This window comes from Nannospalax galili, unplaced genomic scaffold (genome assembly GCF_000622305.1).
Source record: "Nannospalax galili isolate Female #2095 unplaced genomic scaffold, S.galili_v1.0 scaffold212, whole genome shotgun sequence".
Taxonomy (NCBI): Eukaryota; Metazoa; Chordata; class Mammalia; order Rodentia; family Spalacidae; genus Nannospalax; species Nannospalax galili.
In genome coordinates, this window is record NW_008333884.1 from 141,680 (window position 1) to 163,126 (window position 21,447).

The 21,447-nt window shown below is 48.7% G+C and overlaps 3 protein-coding genes across 5 annotated transcripts in view; all 3 read right to left on the reverse strand.

Annotated features, from left to right (window-relative positions):
• Flot2 (flotillin 2) overlaps positions 1-9,699 on the reverse strand; it is a 17,086-nt gene extending 7,387 nt beyond the window's left edge. Inside the window, exons 1-2 of one of the 3 annotated variants that reach the window (XM_008828696.2) lie at positions 9,517-9,699; positions 3,075-3,156 (exon numbers count right to left, since the gene is read on the reverse strand). In XM_008828696.2, the coding sequence (XP_008826918.1) occupies positions 3,075-3,156; positions 9,517-9,565 (131 nt within the window). In that variant the 5' untranslated portion in view covers positions 9,566-9,699. Of the gene's footprint in view, positions 1-3,074; positions 3,157-9,516 lie in introns of those variants that run through there. The other 2 variants (XM_008828694.2, XM_017797048.2) reach the window with 2 other exon arrangements.
• Positions 9,700-9,763: 64 nt separating this feature from the next.
• On the reverse strand, positions 9,764-15,790 carry Dhrs13 (dehydrogenase/reductase 13). Its single transcript, XM_008828697.3, has 5 exons — positions 15,583-15,790; positions 15,379-15,497; positions 14,050-14,173; positions 13,655-13,966; positions 9,764-10,785 (listed from the first exon to the last, which is right to left on the reverse strand). Exons 1-5 carry the CDS (start codon positions 15,707-15,709, stop codon positions 10,334-10,336), a joined length of 1,134 nt encoding a protein of 377 aa, XP_008826919.1. The 5' UTR covers positions 15,710-15,790; the 3' UTR covers positions 9,764-10,333.
• Positions 15,791-17,568: 1,778 nt separating this feature from the next.
• Positions 17,569-21,447, reverse strand: part of Phf12 (PHD finger protein 12) — a 51,048-nt gene continuing 47,169 nt past the window's right edge. Inside the window, exons 12-15 of the mRNA XM_008828698.2 lie at positions 20,719-20,817; positions 19,832-19,914; positions 19,143-19,281; positions 17,569-18,802 (exon numbers count right to left, since the gene is read on the reverse strand). Coding sequence (XP_008826920.1) covers positions 18,468-18,802; positions 19,143-19,281; positions 19,832-19,914; positions 20,719-20,817 — 656 coding nt within the window. The 3' untranslated portion in view covers positions 17,569-18,467. The remainder of the gene's footprint in view (positions 18,803-19,142; positions 19,282-19,831; positions 19,915-20,718; positions 20,818-21,447) is intronic.

Sequence of the window (21,447 nt, forward strand, 5' to 3'; positions counted from 1 at the left end):
AATTTCAATAAAAAGGGGAATAAAAAAACAGAAAAACTCAAAAAAAATTTTGGTTTTTGGTTTTTTTTTTTTTTTTTTTTTTTGATATCTGATTTTGATGTGAGAGGGTCAAAGAAGGCTGGGGGAGAAAGAATGCTTATGGCAGATTATTCACAGGGACTGATGGGAGATGGTGGAGGGATTTACTTTAGAATTTCCAGAGTTGAGTATGGGCAACAAGGACTGGCAAGGTGCCGGTAGGCTACTTGGCCTACCCCAGCTGTGTGTGCACATGTGTAGAGTGGTGGTGTAGGCAGAAGAGAGCTGTGGATAGTGTTGATGGTTTCCTTAAACCCAAAGAAGGAAGACAAGGCAGAGGCTGAGACTGAAGGGGCAGAAACAGGTGGATGGGGTGGGGAAACTGAGGAGCATTAGGCAACTCAAAACTCCCACTTCAACCCTTTGGAGTGGCTGCTCTCACAGCCCAGAAGGCTCCAGCCATGCAGACATGCAAAGGTTGTTTTCATTTGATTGATCCCCTAACACTGGCACCCTTAGGCCTGAGAGTACTCTTTTTTCCGCCTAGTACTGGGGATGGAACCCAGGGCCTTGTACACACTGGACAAGTGCTTGACCTCTGAATTACATCCCTAGCCTTTGTGAAGATTCTTGACCTGGCTCAGATAGGAACCTACCTACCACCGCTTTCTTCTGGGAAAGGAGAAAGGGAAACAGGAGAGAAGGAAGGAAGGAAAAGAGGAAGGGAGGAAAAGAGGAAGGGAGGCTGCAGCTCAGATGCCAGAGGTGGAAGAATTGCTCAGGTAAGGGAAAAGAGCTGCCCACATAAAGGCCTCAGGATAATATAGGACATTGCAACAAAGTAAAGTAGGAGATTTTACTGAGCCTTGAGGAAGAATGGCTGATACCAGGTGGGTGATACAGCATGGCCGTGGAAAGTTCTTCAAAAGGGAAACTGAGTTAGACACTTGATTCAGCCATCCATCCATTCATTCTTTTTTTTTCTTTTTGACAGTCTCAGCCCACACTGATGGGGAACTCTGGAGCCCAGGCTGATGTTGAAATTCAATCTAGCTTCCTGAGTGATAGGATTACATAAGTATGCTACCACACCAGGTTTGAAGCCTCTACTCTGATCTAGTGGTTGTCAGTCTAGAGAAATAAGGGTCCCAGGCTATGGAGAGCAAATGGGCTAGGAGCCCGGGATGGGGTTAACCCCAGAAAAGTAAAAAAGAAGGGGAAAGGCAGGCATATACTACTCACCCAGAGGGAGCATGTTGAGCCTGAGGTCAGCCTTATTCTTAAAATGAGGTGTAAGGCCCAGCTCTCATTTCCTACCTACTGTCAGGGAGGCTTAGCTTTCCTGTCCTGGGACTCTACTCTCTGGGGCACAAAGTGGGAGTGGGAGACCAGGGATGTAGAGAATGGGCTTCAGGAGCATTCCTTAGCAATGGCTGTTTGTACAAGACTGATTCTGGACAAGTCCAACTGCCTGGGTCTGGCTGTACGTCAAGGTCTTTGAATAAGATTCTGTTGTGCTGGGACTGTGTGGTGTGTGGGTGGCCATCTCTGGAGAGTGCTCCCGTGCCTTCTGGCAGGCTAGCTGACCCATCTAGGTATGCCTATGACTCTCTGGAGTAGAAGTTGTGACCAATATTGATTATTGACATTGTTAGCTTTGTGTTAGAGGAGTCCCTCAAAATCACTTAAGTAAGCAGGGTAGAGTGAAGGGAAAGATAGGAGAGTGGAGGGGATTACTGGGAATCAGTGATGTTAAAGAGTTGACATGCTTCTCACCCCCAACCTTAGCCAGCCCTCAGACACCCAGGAGCTTCAAGCAACTTCATGCAGACATGGGCCTCTCTCTGCTGACTGGTAGGGGCTGGCTGGAGGGGATTTCTGCTTGAAATCTCCATGGTTTCTCCCTTGGGTTACCAGTCCTATATCCCATAAAGGGGGTGCTGCTGTAAGGCTGGCTGTAATGTTTCCTCTCCTGGGTGGTGGGCAATGAGGCAGCAGGGGAGACCATATCTGGTTGTGCCCTGAGCTTTTTGGAGACAAAGCAGGGTGAGCTGGATGGTGGGCACTTTGGGAATGGAAACCTCCCTACCTAGTAAGTCTTTCCAGACTGATTTAAGATTCTAGCCCATCTTGCCCCAGCACAAATTCCTTATACCCTTAGACCTTGTGTATAACCCACTGGTGTCACAGATCACATCTGATTGTACATCCCTTCTGTGCTACTTATTTCAGCCACTGTCCCAGGGCCTATACAGGCAAGGGCCCATGTATGAACTCTACCATTTCCTCCCATTGTATCTCCTCTTCAAATAGTGCAGAATTAAGACTTTTTTCCTTTTGTTTTTTTGAGAAAGGGTCTCAAACAGTCTACGCCAGTCTTTAACTCATTATGTAGTTGAGGCTAGCTTTGAACATCTGATTCTCCTGCCTCCATTTCCTAAGTGCTAGGATTACAGGTGTGTGCTAGTATGTCTGGAGTAATTACAACCTTTTTTTGAGAAAGGGTCTTGTTTATATAGTTCCTGATCTGGAACTATGTAGTCTAGGCCAGGCTCACCTTTACCACAATCCTGCTGCCTCAGCCTCCGAAGTGTTGAGATTGGGATTACAAGCATGAGACACAACACCTGGATTTTTTTTTTTCCCCAGACAGGGTCTTTCTGTGTAGCCCAGGATGGCCTCAAACTCACCTCCTCCTGAATGCTGGGGCTACAGGCATGAGCCTAGCAAGACTTCTTAACATTGAGCTAGAATACAGAAACTGAGATTCTATTGGATATATGCCCTGCATTCTCTGGGACAGAAGCAGTATCACTTCCAATGGGAAAGAGAAGCCAGTAAACAAGAGGGGCCTTCAGGACAGACCTTCCTGAACTGAGCTTCCTGTATCCCTGGGTGCCTATCTCAGCTACTCCTTAGTGGGGGCCTCCTCCTAACCAGATGGAAGGTGGGATGGCAGATGTTCTACCTGGCTTGTGGGGAAAAGGAAGTATGCCCACTGGAAACCCCTTTCTTGCCCACCAAAATGATAGATTCCAGAACCCCTAGGCCCTTACCTCTGAGTGTCGGAGATACACCACCAGGCCCAGGCCCAGCCGCCAAACACGTACTGTTTATAGTCGGAACCGCAACAGCCCCCTGGGGAGCAAAGCAAACCATTGCTGGTCAGTCAGTTTCTGGGTATGCCTGCCCTCTGATCCTCTAAAAGCAGCTTTGGCTTGTTTTATTTTATGAATCAAAAAGTTTTAAAAACTTTATCTTAATTTTTTAAAAATGTGTATGAGTATATTGCCTGCATGTATATAAGTGCACCTGTGTCATGTAATGCCTGTGGAGGTCAGAAGAGGGCACTGGATCCCCTGGAACCTGAATTATGGATGGTTTTTAGCTACCATGTGGGTGCTGGGAACTGAACCTGGGTCCTCTACAGCCAGTGCTCTTAATCATTAAGTCATCTCTCCAGCCCTAAAAAGTTTTTTAAAATTTCATTTAGTAACTTATTAATTAATTATGTGTGTTTCTCAGAATGTAAGTGCACCATGTGCATGCAGTGCCCATGGAAGCCAGAAGAGGGCATTGGATTCCCTGGAAATGGAGTTAGGGATAGCTTTTAACCACCATGTGGGTGCTGAGAACTGAACCTGGGTCCTCTGTAAGAGCAGCCATTGGTCTTAACAGATGAGCCATCTCTCCAACTCTCTAACATTTTTTTTATTACATTTATTTGTGTGTGTCTGTGCATGTGGGTACATGTATACCATGGCAATATGTGGAGATCAGAGGGACAACTTGAGGGGGTTGGTTCTCTTTTTCCACCACATGGGTTCTGGGAATTGAACTCTGGGTAATAAGCTTAGTGGCAAGCACCTTTACTTCCTGAACTATCTCACACCATAGTCAAGCTTCCTTGGAACTAGCTTTGTAATTCATGCTGGCCTTGAACTTGTAGGGATTTTCCTGCCTTAGCCTCCTGAAGGCTGTGTGAGCTACCACCACTGGCTTTTGTTAGTTTTCTGAGGCAGAGTCTTACTATATAGCCTAGGCTAGTCTGGAACTCTCCTGCTCCCCGCCTCCCAGTGCTGAGATTACAAGTGTGTGTACCACCGCACCCAGTTTAACTGTGGCCCTTTATTTGCTCTGAGACTTGACAGTAGCTACTGTCAATTACCAGGTGCTAAGATTACACATAAATGCAAGACAAGATCTCCTTTCTATCAAGGGACTTAAGATGTAGTTTGTTAGACAATTTGCTTCCAGAGGACCGAACACATAAGTGGATAAGGGAAAACTTCTCTTTTTCACTTAACTATTATTCAATCAACAAACAAGTAGACAATCCGTTTCTATGCTAGAGAGGTGAAAAGAAAGTCTTGTAGGAGGTAAGATATGAAGAAGTGTATCTTGGGAGGATCATAATACCATGAGACTCACCACTGTGAGCCAGCTGGAGGGGGATGCAAGGGAGCAGGCCTCTGGGGCTGGCTGGTGGAAGGTAAAGTCTTTGAGTCAAGCACAGCCTTTCTGTGCTTAGCAGATGCATCTCAAATGAAGCAGGCACTCTACTCCCACAGCCTAGAGCATTCAGAGTGACTTTGTTCCTCTTGTGGGAGCAGGGAGGGACATGAGGCTTCAAAATTATACTCAGCTTATAATACTTAGAGGAGAAGTGAGGATAAAGGGGAAAGGCCCCAAAAGGAAGTGGTTCTTAGAAACTGGCTGTGGTCATGCTCAGCATGTTCCAGCCAGAAATGAGAAAAATCAATTGCTCAAATTCTTGTATTAAATTCCTGTTCATGCTAAAACTACTTACCAAGTCAGGAAGTATTAGTAAAAGCTGCAGCAGGAGTTAACTTTCAATGCAAAGGAAATATGAATCAAAGGAGATAGGATTTGGGAGAAAATGTTTGGATTTCCAAGCTTCAAGATGTTTGTCTCCCAAGGTCATTTTCTATACCTTGGTTGGTTATAGTGTCTCTGAAAAGCCACAGTAGGGGACAAGGTAGATAGAGGATAGAGGGGCAAAGAGATCATGAATGTTTTCTGTATAGACCAAGGAGCCATGTGTATGTGAGTGAGGGAGTTCAAGCTGGGAAGTGACAAGGTCACACTGTCATTTTAGAAGCAAATACCACTTTAAGTCAGACATAGTGGTAGAAAATGTTTTTTTTTTTTTTGTATTCAAGTGCCTTGAGATACTTTTTTATTACTTACTTTATTTATTTATTTGGTCTTTTTGAGACAGGGTCTCCCTGTACCCCAGCTGACCTGGAACTCACTATGTAGACCAGGCTGGCCTTGAACTCACAGAGATTCACCTGCCTCTGTCTCCCAAGTGCTGGGATTAAAGGTGTACACCACTATACCTGCCTTATTTATTTTTATTTTATATGTATGAGTGTTTTGCCTTCATGTATGTATGTGCACTATGTGTTTGTAATGCCCGAGGAGGCCAGAAAAAATAGCATCAGATCCTCTGGAACTGGAATTATGGGCGGTTGTTAGCTTCCATGTGGGTGTTTGGAATTGAAACTGGGTCCTCTGTAAGAGCAGCCAGTGCTCTTAACTACTGAACCATCTCTCTAGCCCCAGCAAATGCTCATTTTTGTAGGAGAATCAGGAGTTGGAGGCCAGCCTAGGCTACATAGTAAGAACTTGTCTCAGAAAAACAAAACAAGAAGCAGGAATGGTGGTACATACCTTTAATCCCAGCACCTAGGAGGCAGAGGCAGGCAGATCCCTGTGAGTTCAAGGCCAGCCTGGTCTACATAGTGAGTTCCAGGCCAGCCAGGGCTATATAGTGAGATCCTGTCTCAAACAACAACAGCAGCAGCAACAACAGAACAAAGCAAAATTCATTTTGCAAAAGGAGAGAGATTCTGAAGTCAGGAAGACAGAGTAGATGTCTCTTGCAGGAACCTAGGCAAGGTATATGGCTGATCCAAGTGTATAACTCCTGAAGCATTCTTACCGAGGCAAACTTTCTGTATGGATAGAAACATTCTCTTTCTATGGTGTGGAATATGGTAGCCATTGAGTATATCAAACATGACATGAATTTTTTTTTCAGTGCTAGGGATTAAACCCAGGGCCTTGCACATGCTAGGCAAGTGCCCTACTACTGAACTGGATCTCCAAGCTCCTCATACAATTTTTTTCACATGCATATGTGTGTGTGTGGGGAGTATGCTTGCCTGGGTACACTACTGCACCCAGCTTATGTGGTGCTGGGGATCAAATACAGGGCTCATGTATGCTAGACAACACCCTACCAATTGAGCTATAGCCCTAGCTAGACAACACCCTACCAATTGAGGTATAGCCCCAGCTTGTATATGTGTATGTATGTATGTATGTATGTATGTGTGTGTGTGTGTGTGGTCTGGGCAGTTGAAGGGCCAGTGCTCACAGAAGCCAGAAGGTGTTGAATCTCCTGGATCTGGAGTTACAAGTTGCCTGATGTAGGTGCTGGGAACCAAACCTCAGTCCTCTGCAAGAGCAGCAAGTGCTCTTAACTGCTGAACCATCTTTCCAGCCCTTCCCCCTTCCTTTAAGACAGAGTCTCCCTGAAGCCCCAGTTGGCCTGGTAATCGCTATATATAGACCAGGCTTGTCTCCATCTCACAGAGATCTACCTGCTTCTGCCTCTCTAGTGCTGGGAGGTGTGCATCACCATGCCCAGCTCCTCCCCTCCCCATTTTTTTTTTTTTTTTTTTTTGGTCTTTTTGAGACAGGGTCTCCCTGTAGTCCCAGCTGTCCTGGAACTCACTATGTAGACCAGGCTGGCCTTGAACTCACAGAGATCCACCTGCCTCTGCCTCCCGAGTGCTGGGATTAAAGGCGTGCGCCACCACGCCTGGCCCCATTTTTTTTTAAGACAAAATTTCACGCTGCAGCTCAGGCTGGCTTTGTTCTATTATCTATGGCTAGGTTTCTGTTTCTCTGAAGTAGAAATACCTGTCCACAGGGCTGCTAATCAAGGCAAGCCTTTTACAAGCTCCTTTGCCCTGAGAGGCATTTGTAGGGGAGGTCTCGGTCGACAGGCAGTCTGAAACCCAAACCATCTTGGGATCAAGTGAAACTGGAATAGGGCCAAAAATCACAGCTTGTTCTGCATCTTCTGGCCTGGTGGGAGCTGGGGCATGGATGCCTCTGGCCAGGTCTAGATCTCTATATACTATAGGAGAGCAGAGGGGAACCAGATAAGACAGGGTAGTAGGTATCTACCCTTTACCTTTCACTTGTTTTTGACCTTGGGGGCAGGCTGTTAGTTCATATTTGGCAATATGCCAGGTTCCCAGAAGCAGTAACAGGAAGCTGGACCTGGCAGGCTGCCTCTACTCCCAGTAGCCTTTTCCCCTGTAAAGCATTTTCTCCCAGCTTCCGAAACACCATTCCTAATTTTTATTTATCTGTGTGTGTGTGTGTTGGGGGGGCTATGTGGCTACATGTGGAGGCCAGAGGTTGACATCAGAATGTCTTCCTTCAATTGCTTCTCCACATTATTATTGTTATTGTTGTTGTCTTTTTTCAATAGGGTCTCCCTTGTAGCCCCAGTTGCTTGGAACTCACTATGTAGACCAGACTGCCCTCAAAAAGGGGAGCTGCACCTCACACTGTCTCAAATTCCAAGGGACTATTACACCAGCCATGGTACCTTTCTCCTCTCCAGTCCATCCTTGATTCTTAGCATGACTTCCCCTCCCCACCCCTAGAATAGTTTCCAAGCCAGCACTGCATTGGCTCTGGCCTGAGGAGTAGGCTCCCAGTAAGTAGAAGGTACAAAGCAGCCCATCTACATCTTCTCACCCTGTAGTCTTAAGATTTTCCATAGGGCAAAACTGAAGCTTTGGTCTCCTCATCCCAGATTCTGGGCTTCCTGAAAGAATCTCCACAGGAAAGATACAGTGCAGATTCTGGTTTCTTTTTATTTATTCATTTTTCTGCATTTATTAATTTTGTTTGTGTCTCTATTTATGGACCTGTTGCTGGAGTTGGCTCTCTCCAACCAACATGTGAGTCTCAGGGATCCAACTCAGGTCATCAGGCTTGGCAGCAATTGCCTTTACCCACTGAGCCATCTCCCAGTCCCAGATTCCAGTTTTTTAAAAGCCTTCTAGGGCTGGGGCCTATAGTTCAGTGGCAGAGTGATTGCCTAGTATGGGTGAGATCTCCAGCACCACACAGACACATAGACACACAATCAAGCAGGGTGCATGTCTATAATCCCAGCAGTGGGGAAACAGAGACAGGAAGATCACTGCAAATTCAAAGCCAACTGATTTACACTGATTTACACAATTTGTTCCAGTCCAGCCAGGGGTACAAATCAAGATTCTGTTAAAAAAAAAAAAAAGCAGGGCATGGTGGTGCACACCTTTAATCCCAGCATTTGGGAGACAGAGGCAGGTGCATATCTGTGAGTTCAAGGCCACCCTGGCCTCACAGATTCATCTCTCAGATCTCCCTCCTTACCCTAAGAACCTCTGGTCTCCAATGGGATGAGGTATCATATCTCTGAAAGGAGCAGGGTACTGTCAAGGACAGGGTCTCATTACGTAGACCAGGCTAGCATGGAACTCGCAGAGAACTGCGTGTCTCTGCCTCCTGAGTGCTGGGATTAAAACCATACTCCACCACGCCCAGTCAAGAGATTGATTTTGAGACCCAAGTTACATTTAAGGCTATGTTTGGGGGTGAAAATCCCCAGTGGATTTATTACACTTTCCCAAGGGTGTGCAGCTATTAAGCCCAAGCTCAAGGTTTATACCATCTCCCTTCCCACGGTCGGCTTTATTGATTTTGCACACAGGCTGAACATCAGTACTTAGAGTGGGAAGAGATCAGCCTACAGCTTCAAGTTTTCAAGATGTCATGCAACAGGGGCACCCTTCCCAGCATCTGGGAGCCACGAGCTGAATAACCTGGTGACTTCAATGACCTCCCAAGGCACTCCAAATATACACTGTGAATCGCAGCTTTAAGGTGAGGTACACTGTCCTCAGTGCAGCAGTCTCCCAGCCCCACCTAGACAAATTCTAGAGCTTGCTGCATTTTGTAATCTAGAACGGCACAGGCGGGAGCCGGGTTTCCCAATTGTGGAGGCCGCACCCGCGTCCCCAGGGCGTGCAATGCCAGGAAGTCTGGGCAAGCCGAAGCCTGCTCAGAATTAACGGGTCTGCCTGCGCCTGGAAAAAGGGGCCCGCGTCTGAGGGCCTCTCCAGCAGGCACCTGCCCTCCGGGGGCCGCAGCGACCCAGCCATCAGTATTTTGGGACGCACCCGCCCCTCCCACCCAGGACCCCGCGGCTTTGGTTCGCGGCTCCCAAAGCCACCCGGAGCAGAGGGAGGAGTAGCACCGGAGGCCACGCCATGGGAGGGGGAGTCCTGGTGGCCCGCCGCCCTGGAGGGTGGGGGTCCCAGGGCGGCGGTTTAGATGCCCGGCCTTCCTGCTCTCCCACACCGGTTGGGCAAGCACCCACCACCCTCGCCGTCCCCTCACCTGAGACCACCAGCGCCTCGTTGGGCCCCACCGTGTGGCAATTGCCCATGGCGCCTGTGTGGGAAGGAGGGCCCTGGGGCTGAACGGACCTGGACGGCAGTGGCGGGTCCCGCAGCGTAGGCCGCGCCCAGCCTATCCCGCCACCCCCAGCGGCCGCCCGCCCGCGCCCCTCCGCAGCAGTGGCCCAGCCGGAAGTGTGGCGGCGGTGGGCGGGGCCGGCATGTTGAAAGAGGCAGGAGCCAGAGCGTCCAGTCAACTCGCTTTATTAGAGGGGGCTTTGTATCGAGGGGCTTGGCCCTTAAGCACCTTGAAAGGCTCCTCCTGTGCCCTCGGGGCACCTCAGTAGTAACGCTCTGGGCTACCTCACCACACGGCACCCACCTTGCAGCAGTGGGTCCGGAGATCAGACCCCTGGGTTAAAATCCAGTCCCTGCTCTGAGTCCATTCCTAATCTTGCCTCCCTAGAATGGGGATAAATTAACCACCTAGCTGGATGGATGCAAAGAGCTCAGTTCAGTAACATTGGCAGTGCTTCAATCGAAAAATCCCTGGCCCTGCCCCGGAACGGTTAGAATCACTCCCGGTAGGGTTGCAAGATCTGGCATACCACCCTCGAATCCTGGGGTTATTGTGCCTCTCAGGAAGTAACAGCTATTCATTATCTCCTAGCACCAGGAAAAGTGCTGTCCAGGACACAACTTAGAGGTTCCAGAAAGTGACCACCAAGGTAAAATGGCAACCCCTTAGTGCCCAGGCACACAGCTCAGGTTTTCGGGAGGGTCCCACAGTACTATAAGAAAGCATCCCAACCTGGGGGTTAGGAAAGTTGGTGTGTAGGTTCAGCCTTCACCTGAATTTGCTGTGTCAATTTAGACAAGTCTGGTAAGCCCCCAGGGGCATGAGAAAGTCCAGAAACCCTGGGTTTCTTAGGGCGGGAGGTACTCAGAGAAGACAGGGCTCCTGAATCCTCAGGCTGGGGTTCTTCATCAGGGTCTTCATCCTTCCCAGGCCCAAGCCCTGCCAGCTTCTTGCTGGCTTCCCATAGCCTGTGGGCAGCTGGGTCATCTCGGGCAGCTGGGGGTACCTCTTCCACATGACAGTTGGCAAAATATCTCCCACTAAGAGGCTCAATGCCCTCCTGCAATGCACAGTACAGAGGTGTCTGAGCACCCCCTTGGGGTGCCCGGAGCACCAGCCAAGCCAGTGGGCACAACATGGGACGCAGCCATCCAGGAAGGTGGCGTAGGAACAGCTCGGAGTTCACAGGCCCTGTGGGCAGGAAGAAAGAAAGGAGTTAGAGAGGAAGGTAGGTGGAGACTCAGGGAATAAGCAGGGGAACACACCCGGTGGGAGGCAGAATCTGGTTTCAGAGAAGCCGGGGTAGTATCTACCAGGTGTTCAGGACCCCCACAAGGTGACTTTATTCAGCTCCTACAAGAAGCCTCCTTCCTTCCCTCCATTTAAATGCTGTGTCCTGTTGCCCAATTGTTCTCCATCTTTTTTCATTTGTTTTGGTGCTGTGCTGGGCATCTGAATTCAGGACTTCTGGCATGCCAGACAAGCACTCTGCCAACTGAGCTACATCCCCAGTTCTTCCCTTTCTTTCTTCCTTTTTTTAAAAAAAAATTTATTTTTATTTATGTGTATGAATGTATTACCTGCATGTATGTAGGTACATGCCCACGGAGGGGGTATTGGATCCCCTGGAATTGGAGTTATGGACCGTTGTAAGCTGCCATGTGGGTGGTGGGAATCGAACCCAGGTTCTCTTCAAGAGCAGCCAGTGCTCTTAACCACTGGAGTCATCTCTCCAGTCCTCCTTTTTTTGGTCTTTTTGAGACAGGGTTTCCCTGTAGCCCCAGCTGACCTGTAACTCCCTATTCAGACCAGGCTGGCCTTGAACTCACAGAGATCTGCCTACCTCTGCCTCCTGAGTGCTGGGATTAAAGGCAAGAGCCACCACGCTCGGCTGTGTCCTTTCTTTTAAAAAATTGTTTTTATTTTATGTGTTTGAGTGTATTGCTTGAATTACATAGGTGCACCGGGTGCATGCAATGCCCGGCAGAGGCCAGAGAGGGCATCGGGTCCCCTGGAACTGGAGTTATAGAAGGTTGTTAGCTGTCATGTAGGTGCTGGGAATTGAACCCAGGTCTTCTGCAAGAGCAGCTAGTGCTCTTAACTGCTGAGCCATCAGTTTAGCCCAGCTTTCCTTTCTTTTTAAGACAAGGTTTCACTCTACAGCCCAGGCTGGTCTCAAACTCATGAAAATTTTCCTGCCTCAGCTTACTGGGAGTATTGGCATAAGCCACCATGCCTGATTTATGCTGTATTTTTTTCTAGCTTGAGCCCTGTTCCTTTATGTTTTGTTTTTTGACATAGGGTCTCCTTGTAGCCCCAGCTGGCCTGGAATTCACTATGTAGATTAGGCTGGCCTCAATGTCACAGAGATCTGCCTACCTCTGCCAGTTCCAAGTGCTAGGATTAAAGGCATATTCACCACCACACCTGGCTAAGCACTTATGGTATACAAGCCACTAGGACACTAGTGATATGGAGTTGTAATAAACACTTAATAAAGGTTAGCTATATTATTATCATTGTAATTACAAAAAAAAGCCTTGGGCAATGGTTTTCTAAACTGCAGTATGGTGCTAGGTGTAATGGTACATGCCTGGAATCTTAGTCCTCAGGAGGCAGAGGTGGAAGGATAATCATAGGGGGAGCCCAGCCTGGTCTACATAATGAGATTAGGCTAGCCTGGTCTACATAGTGAGTTCCAGGCCAGCTGGGGCTACGGGGAGATCCTATCTCAAAAAGACCAAAAAAACCCCAAACAATATAAAACCAATCTACCATCAAAACTCCAAAGTAAAATAAAATGCAGTATGGTAAAACAGGCAGGGCAGGTGTTGTTGTAACCTACTGGTTAAAAACCAGGAGAATAGTTTACCAATTATCTTGCTCAGAGTAGATGCCAAAATGCTTAAGTGGCCCTCCAGACACTACTGACCTAGCCCATCTCTACAACCTCAGCTCTTGCCACTGTTGTGCTCACTCTGGTCTAGCCTCACTAGCCGTCCTAAAGTATGCCAGGAACTTCTGCCTTTGTACTTGCTATTTTCAATTTTCTTTCTGAGCTTCAAAAAGATACAGTCCCTGCACCCACATGGCAGCTAACAACCTTTCAAAACTCCAGTTCCAGGGGATCTGATGCCCTCTTCTGACCTCCATGGGCATTGCATGAGACGGGTGCACTTACACACATGTAGGCAATAAATACACTCAGACCATAAAATTAAAATAGTATTTTTAAAAGAGATACAAGCTCATCCCTTGTCTCCTTCAGGCCTCCGTTCTACTATCACCTTTTCAGATGTCTTCCTTGACTGTCATTGTCAAAACAGCACATCTGAAAATTCCATATCCCCCTTACCCTGTCTTATCTTTCTCCATTAGTTTATCACCACCTGTCATTGGATATGAGGATAAGATATTTAGAAAATGTTCCTTGACCGAATGGCATCATTTATCGTTATCACTATCATAACTATTTTTTTGTGTGTGATAGGATCTCACCATTATAGCCCTTACTGGCATGGAACTCACTGTGTACACCAGGCAGCCTCTAACTCACAGAGATCAACCTGCTTCTGCCTCTGCCTCTTGAGTCCTGGGGATTAGAGGTGTGAGCCACCATGCACAGCCATAACTTTCTTTTTTGGTGGTATTGGGGATCAAACCCCGGGTCTCAAGTTGGCATGGTGGCTTAGATTTGTAATTCTAGCATGAGGCAAGAGGATTGCTGTGATTTGGGATTTGACTGTGTTACATAGAATTTCAGGTCAGCCTGGGTTAGAGTAAAAACCAAACCAACTAACCAACCAACCAGATGAACAGCAGAAACCCAGGGTCTTGCCCAAGCTAGGCAAGTGTTCTTTGCTATTATTGTAGGTTCAGTCCATATAGACTCCTAGATGACAGGAGAACCCAGGTCTTATTCTTGCCATACCTCAGTGGCTCCAAGCTGCTGTGGGAAAGGAAGAATCTAGATGAGCTGAGCCTCAACAGGAGGCTGGGGGAAGCACAGGATGGTACAAAGACTACAGGTAATCAGGAACAGCCAAGAGCCAGTCCTCACCTGGGTGGGCTGCATAGCAGGTAACACCAGAGCCCTCAAGCTGGGTGGCGAGCTCCCGGGCAAACAGTACGTTGGCCAGCTTGCTGTCAGCATATGCCCGCAGCTCCTGCCGCCAGCCCACCACTGGGCGGTTCAGACGAGTGAAGTCAAGGCGCCCACGCTGGTGGGCAGCTGAAGACACCACCACCACACGACTGGGAGCACATGACTTCAGGTGGGGCAGCAGCAAGTGTGTCAGCAGAAAAGGACCAATGTGGTTTACCCGCAGCAGCAGGTTAAAGGTCTCCTTCCTCCGGCCACAGGAACTGATCCCTATGGCAGAAGCTAGGTGAGTTGTTGTTCCTAGTAGGGCCCCAGGCCACCATCCACCCCCCTGTAGGGGTGCTGCCCCTCACCCGCATTGTGGATGAGGATGTCCAGCCGTGGCTCAGAGCCCAGGAAGGCAGTGGCAAAGGCCCGCACTGAGGCCAGACTGGCCAAATCCAAGGCCATGAAGATTACCTCATTGTTCCCACTCTCCTGTGGAGCAAGGGCTGATATGGTTATCAGGTACCTCCCTCCTTTTCCCAGGCATCTGAGAGTGTGTACATCTGTATTTGAGATGGACTCACTATGTGGCTGTAAATCTGGTGTGGTAGCACACACTGATAAGCCCAGCTTCTTAGGAGGCGGAGGCAGAAAGACCACGAGTTCAAGACTGCCTGGGCTACAAAGATAATGTATGTAAAATGCCCAGTCAGTACTGTGCAGATATTTGTTATTTCATCTCTTCTCGCCATTATAGCTTATTGTAAACTATTACAGCCTTTTATTTTAAACAGCATCTCTCTATGTAGCCTAGGCTGCCTTGCAACTCATGATCCTCCTTCCTCAGCCTCCTCAGTCCTGGGATCACAGATAGGCACCACCATGACAAGCTATAACCTACTGGTCTTCTCTTACTCTTTCCCTAGACAGTCCAGGCACCAAAATCCATATAAAATTTATCCCAGCTGGGCTTGGTGACATATGCCTTTAATCCCAGCACTTGGGGGTGGGGGGGTGTAGAAGCAGGCAGATTTCTGTGAGTTCAAGGCCAGCCTGGTCTACATAGTGAGCTCCAGGCCAGCTGGGGCTACAGGAAGACCCTGTCTCTTAAAAAAGACCAAAAAAAAAAAAAAAAAAATTCCAAAAGCTCTGAGGCTCCAGCCTCAATTAATCTGTAAGGACTTCCAGAACCTGGCTGTGGCTCAGCGCCCCTTCAAGACATCCCTCTTCTCTACGCGTTGTGTTTTGGCCTCATTAGGTGTCATCTCCCCAACCCCAAGTTTCTCAAATGAGACTAATTTCTTGTCTCTGGGCTTTTGCACAATGGTGTTCTTTCTGCGGATTTCCATTAACCTAATCCTTTCTTCTATTTCTCCCTCCCTTATCTTTTCCAAGGAGGGCCTTGAACTCCTGATCCTCCTGCTTCCACCTCCCAAGGTGCTGGGATTACAGGCACGAACCACCCACCACTCGTGACTTCATTAACCTAACTTACTGACTCTTCAACACCTCAGAACCACGATTCCTTCCATTAGGAAGCCTCGCGAATTCGGTTCTGCTGCGCCTTCCCTGTGTCCTCTTCTATGTTTAAGGAGTGGCGCGGCTCTCTCCTCTCGGATCTCCATTCCTCTTGTCGCTTTGCTCCGTCCTCTGTGTCCCGAGGTGTCCTCGGCTCACCCGTCCCCACTTTCGCTCACCTGGCGGAGGTCGAAGGCGGCCGCCTCCCCGCGCTCCCGGCTGCGGCAGGCCAGCACCACGCGCGCTCCTCGGCGGGCCAGCTCCAGCGCCGTCATCTTCCCGATGCCGCTGTTGGCGCCTGCGGGTGGCGGGCGGGAACCAACTGAGCCCGTCCGGCCGCGGCCCACCGCCCGGCCTCCCGCCACCCGCGCGCTCGCACTCACCGGTGACCACAGCCGTGCGGCCTCGCAGGCTGCCGATGCAGCCGCACGGCGGGGCCTTCACCAGGTTGTAGTAGACTAGCACGTAGGCGCCCAGCAGCAGCCCCGCGCCCAGCAGCAGCGCCTCCATGCCGGCCGCACTCCCGGCTCCCGCCTCGGCTTCGCCGCTCAAGCTTCGGCCTCGCGAGGGCGGCTGGGCAGGGGTGTGCGCGCGCGCGTGTGGGCCGTGCGAGCGCCCCCTAGGCGCGTTGCGCTCCCTGGCGGCGTGCAGGGAGGTACGTGAGGGCTGCGAGTCCCGGGAGCGCCCCCTAGGCGTGCGCGTGTGGCCGGGGACCCCGGGAGCGCCTGCTAGTTATGCACCATCCGCGAGGTCTGTGAGAATGAGTGAGTGCATGGGCTTAGGACCACCCTGGGTGTGGGCATGTCTGGATCTTGGGCACCGGCCCGTGTTAGCGCCGCGTAGGTGTTTGTGCGCACTGGGGCGAGTCTCTCCTGGCTGTGGATGCATCTGTAGTCTCCGCCAACGCGTGTGCTTGAATGAACATCTCTATTTACTCTAGGTGTGATATTGGAGCTTGGTCCCTCCATCTGGAGTCCTGTGTGCATGAATAGGCATGAGTCTCTGGAGTCCAGGCCTGGATGACTTTCCTTCAATGAAACAACTCTTAACTTCTCATCCTCTCATCCCCCAGTCAGCCTTCAGTTTCTAGGATTCTTCTGGGTACAGGCCAGAGAAGGGCGGGTACTCAGGATAGCACTGGCAGTTCGAGTTGTCAAGACGGAATTGTCGTTTCCTGACTCTAATGCCCTCTCTGCCCTCTCTCCAGACTCCACCCCTTTCTCTCTCTTGGTTTTTGAGGTGGTTTCCCTAGAAGGCAGAGGCTGGCCTTAAACTTGTGGTTCTGCCTCAGCCTCCAGCTAGAGTAGCTGGTATTCCAGGGATGCACTTCCACCTCTGATCCTTTCTGAAAGGCAGGAAGGTAGTAAAAACTTTCTCAGGAACGTTCTCACAGGTGGCAGAAATTGGTAGACACTGCTTTATTCAGGGAAAGAAATGACTATGGTGATAGGGTGGGCTGGGACTCTTGACAGGTAACATTTCTTAGGACCTTGCCTAAGAATGTCAGTACTTAACACAGGATGTTTGACATTTATGATATGCTAGGCAATGTAGATATCCTGAGAATATAAAGCTGCTGCCTTTAGGAAGTTTAAGAAGTACTTTGGCAGTGAGAGCAGAGTGGCAGAGACAAACTAGATGGGTAGATGAAGTCAGCGCCAGACTTTTCTTTTTTTGGAGACTGGGGTCTCCCTGTCCAGCTGGCCTGGAACTCACTATGTAGACCAGGCTGGCCTTGAACTCACAAGAGATCTGTCTCCCTCTGCCTCCTGGGTGCTGGGACTAAACAGAGCCAGATCTAAGAAACCAAGGGAAGCTTATTTAATTGCACTGTGGATTTAGGATACAATTAGAGATGCTGTGGGTGTAATATCCTCTAACCCCAACACAGAATCCTAATAACACAAATAGGTATTACTTACTGGAACACATGGGTGTTTTCTAGATTGACTGTCCTCAGGAAGAACTTCCTGAAGAAATCATCTAACTAGTCTGGAGGAGTAAAGTAGGGAGTATGGTTTGGCAAGGATACCCAGAGCTTTGGAATTAGGAAAATGTTTTCTGATGGGAACAGCAGTGATAAAGGCAAGATTCCAAGTAATTTTAAGTGACACAGCTGGGTCTAGAGAATGGATTTCACCATATCAGGGCTCTCCAGAGAAAGAGCACCCTCTTTCAAGATGAACCTACCTGTCCATTTCCCTTCACCCAGAGTAGCTTTAGTCCTCTCTAACACCTTTCCTCTCCCCAAAGCTTTCCTTGGGGACCATCTGGGAATGAGACCTGTTCAAAAGGTACAATAAGTGAGACCCCAGGGAGGATGCCCTTTAAGGGTGATGACAGGTAGGACAGACAGGCAGAAAACATAATTTGAAGTATTTTTGTTTTTTTATATACAGAATACAGGAAAGTTTCTGTAAAGTCTAAAACATTACAATTACTATGTACATTGGTACTAGTTGTGGGAATGGGGGAAGAGGAAGAAGCGGGGCAAGAAGGAAGTGGCAAGAGAACAAAAAAAGGACACAAAACAGGTTTACGACAAAAACGCCTTTGCTACAATAGACAATTTGAGAAAACGCTCTACCACATATACTGTACACAGTTTTTAAAAACATTGAAAAAAATGTCATCACTAGATGTATTTACACAAAATCCAAATACACTCTTCCTTATTTGAAATAAAATAGATGGACATCCAGAAAAAGAATTAATTTCTCATTTGTCCATAATACACAGTAGCTACCTGTAGTGCAACCGCTGCAGAAAGGGAAAATAACTTGTAGGGTGGGAACCATGGAAGGAGGGTGGGTAGCAATCTTTATATTAAATAAAACAATGATATTGTATATTTTGCTGTATGAAAACTGTATTTTTTTCTTTTAATATAAAACTATTGTCACTGCCACAAAATAGAACAAGTTTCTGATTATTTTACAACAGCGGGCAGGCAGGCGAGGGGGAAGGAGCAGGTGGTGGGGTGGGAGGGTTTGTGTTGGAGCAAGTGTCCAGACCAGGGTCTTCCCCTCCCTGCCCACACTGTTCCTCAGCTCGGGTCTGCCGCTTTCCCATGAAATGTTGAGTACAAATATATGTGCAAATGCCCCCTAGAACTTGAGAAAAGAAAAAGTCTTTAAAAAGTCAAAAGGTTTTCTTCATTTCATGCAAAGATTGTAGTTGAACGGTTTCTGGCATAGAAAACACCCGGGCTTGGTTCGTGTACATTTTTGCATTGCAGGAGTCTTGGGTGGGTGTCCAGGCCAATGGCCTAGGGAACGGAGTTAGAGCGCAGCACAGGGCCCTGATGGGGCTTGAGAGAGAATTTCTCAGCCAAGACCCCATCGTGCAGCAGGCTGGCATCGCCTTTAGGCTGTTTGGTCGCAAACTCAGTGATGCTGAAGACAAACTGAAGGCAGCCCAGCTTGATGTAGCTGCCATGGTGTAGTAAGGCCGTGCCCTCCCAGCCGGCCCCACTGCCCCCGATCAAGCTTGAGCTGCTGGCTTTGCAATTGCAGGGTCTCCGCTGTGGCCCCTGGGCCTGGGAACTCATCATGGCTGCCTCCTCACTTGGCTCTTCATCCTGTTTCTGGTGCCGGCGGCGCCCTGGGAAAAAGGGGGATGGTCATAGGAGGGGAACAGTGAGCAGCTGACCTATCTGGGTAGATTGGCAGGATTGAGTCCCTGCATCTCCCCATTCAATCTGCTACATGACCAGGGGTAAGGGATGCTCAGAAAGGGCTGGTGGAGTCTCAAGTCCCCAAAGAGGTCTGATACATATATGGGTGTTCAGCACTTGATTCTTGGTGGCCTTCCCTGGGCCCCACCAAGAGAGCTTGGTCAATGGGACTGGGAAGACAAGAAACTGTAGGTCACTGACAGCATGGCAGAACCAAGGTGACTGGGGCCTTAAGCTGCATGGCCACAGGCCTCTGCTCCAACTTACTGATGACACTCTGCACTTTGGCAACAATACTGCTTGGGGGGGTTGGCGGGGTCTTCTCAGAGAAGTCACATGAATACAGCACATTGTCCACCGTTGTCCCATGCTCACTGTAGTTTAACAGCTCATAATGTTTGGTATTCTGAGGAGGAGGAGGGGAGATAAGATGTGTGGGGCCTTTGGCTAAGGGGAGAAGACACAAGGCTTTTGCTACTCTACTTAGGGAGCTCTTACTCTTCCTCATTCATAGCCTGGCCCTTTCAGACAGAATGCAGCTCAAGAGACACCTCCTTGAGAAAGTCTGCCCTAGTGACTCCATACCTCCTGCTTTCCCTCTGCTTCCTCAGCACTGGCTCCTGTTGATCTGATATTCACTGGTACATAATAATTATGACAAAACACACAGGGACACATCCATAGCACCTGGCTTCCTTCTATACTGGTTCCTTCCCCTGCTTTAGGGTGGTCTCCCTCAGCTGTGCCTATGACCAACCTTAGTCAAAACAACTGCCCTGTTCCTGGAAGCAGGTAGCCATGGTTGGATGCCCTTTCACAACAAGACTCTTCCTTTCCAGGATGGACAGGGAGGGAAGAGGATTCCCACCCCTGCCCCTGCCCCTGCGCACAGAACCCAGTGCTGGAGAGAGGCCTCAGGTTGCAAAAGCTCCCTCCCACCCATCTCTGCCCCTCACCTCGTCGTAGAATATGCAGGCGTGTTTCCCGGACACGTAGTTACAGTGACCATAGTTTGTAAGGCACACATCCATGTCAGCTCCTGCAAGGTGGCAGGAGTCAAGGAAAAGGAAGGCAGAGAACAGATCGTAAGGTGTATGTGTGGGAGGTGAAAAGAAGAGGGAGTTAGCTTCTGGGTGGGTGTTAGAAGAAATCTCTTTTTTCTGAGACAGGGTAGCCTTGAACTCCTGCTCCTCTTCCTCCACTTCCCAAGTATTGGAATTACAAGTGTGTGTCACTATGCCTAGTACCCCCCTTTGTTGTTCTATTTGCTTTAGAGTATGTGGCTTTCACCCAGACGGAAGTGAGTTACTGAAGAGGACAGAATATCCATGTGAACACAGTGCAAGGCCTGTAAGCCGTATTACCTGAAAACGTTTCTAGGGTAAGGGGTAATCTGGGGTGTGGTGGGGCACGCCTGTAATTTCAGTACTTGAAAGGCTGAGGCAGCAAGGCCAGCCTGGGCTACAGAGTGGGACCCTGTTCTAAAACTACCCCAATCACCAAAATAAATAAATAAATAAATAAAACAACTAAGGGTAATCTGTCTTTCCCTCTGTACTAAGATGCAGGGCTGTCTAAAGGTGGGGTATGTGTATATCCATCACATTTTAAAGACATCTAGAGATAAGGATGCTTAGATACTCCTGAGCAACAGTCAGAGTAAAAGCCCTAAGTGAAGGAACTGCCTGATTATCTAGGTTTTTGGTCTCTCTTATCTGGACATCCACTGGGTTAAACCCACCAACCCTGGAAAGGTCTTCCTTTACCCCCTTCTAGCTTCTGTAAGAGTGTCCATCCTTAGGCTGAAGATCCAGTGCCCCTCCCAGTTTCCTGGCTGGCTCACCTGTCCCGATGTAGAGGGTTCGATAGCACATGTTCACAGCTCCTCCCAACCCTAAGAGGGGGTAGAACACAGCTCGGGCCTGTACTTCCTTTCTTTGCACTACAAGACAAACATAGGGATAGGATCATTCAGAAACTCAGAACCTGTGACCCAAACATAAGCAAACAAAACTGGACCTTTGGCTGATGTCCTGGAGGAAATCCCATTGGGTCACTCACGCTCACAAACTCACATCTGACCCTGAGCTGCTTCAGGGTGAGCCTTCACCCCCACCCCATAGCATTTCTAACATGGTGTAGTAAGGAGGACCTTCTTTGAAGATGGTTAAAGAGTTTGAGGACATTAGTACTTTAGGTTCCTAGGCTACTGGTTACCTTACCAGGAATATACCAACTGATACTAAAGGGAGAACATGGAAGAACATAAGGCATAGGCCAGTGTTTCTCAAGCTTTAATGAGCATATGAATTGCCTACGGATCTTGTTAAAAGATGTAGTTTAGTTGTACAGTGAGGCCTTAGAGTCAATGGATTTGATCCCTAGTACCAAAAAAAACTTAACAACAACAAGAAAAACAAACCAACAAACAGATTTTGATTCAGGTGGAGTGGGAGGACTTAGAATTTCCACTTTTTGTGCATGTATGAGCACAGGTGTGCAGAGGCCAAAGGACAACCTGGGTGTTGTTTCTCAAGTTCTTTCCACTTTTATTTTGAGTCTCATTAGCCTG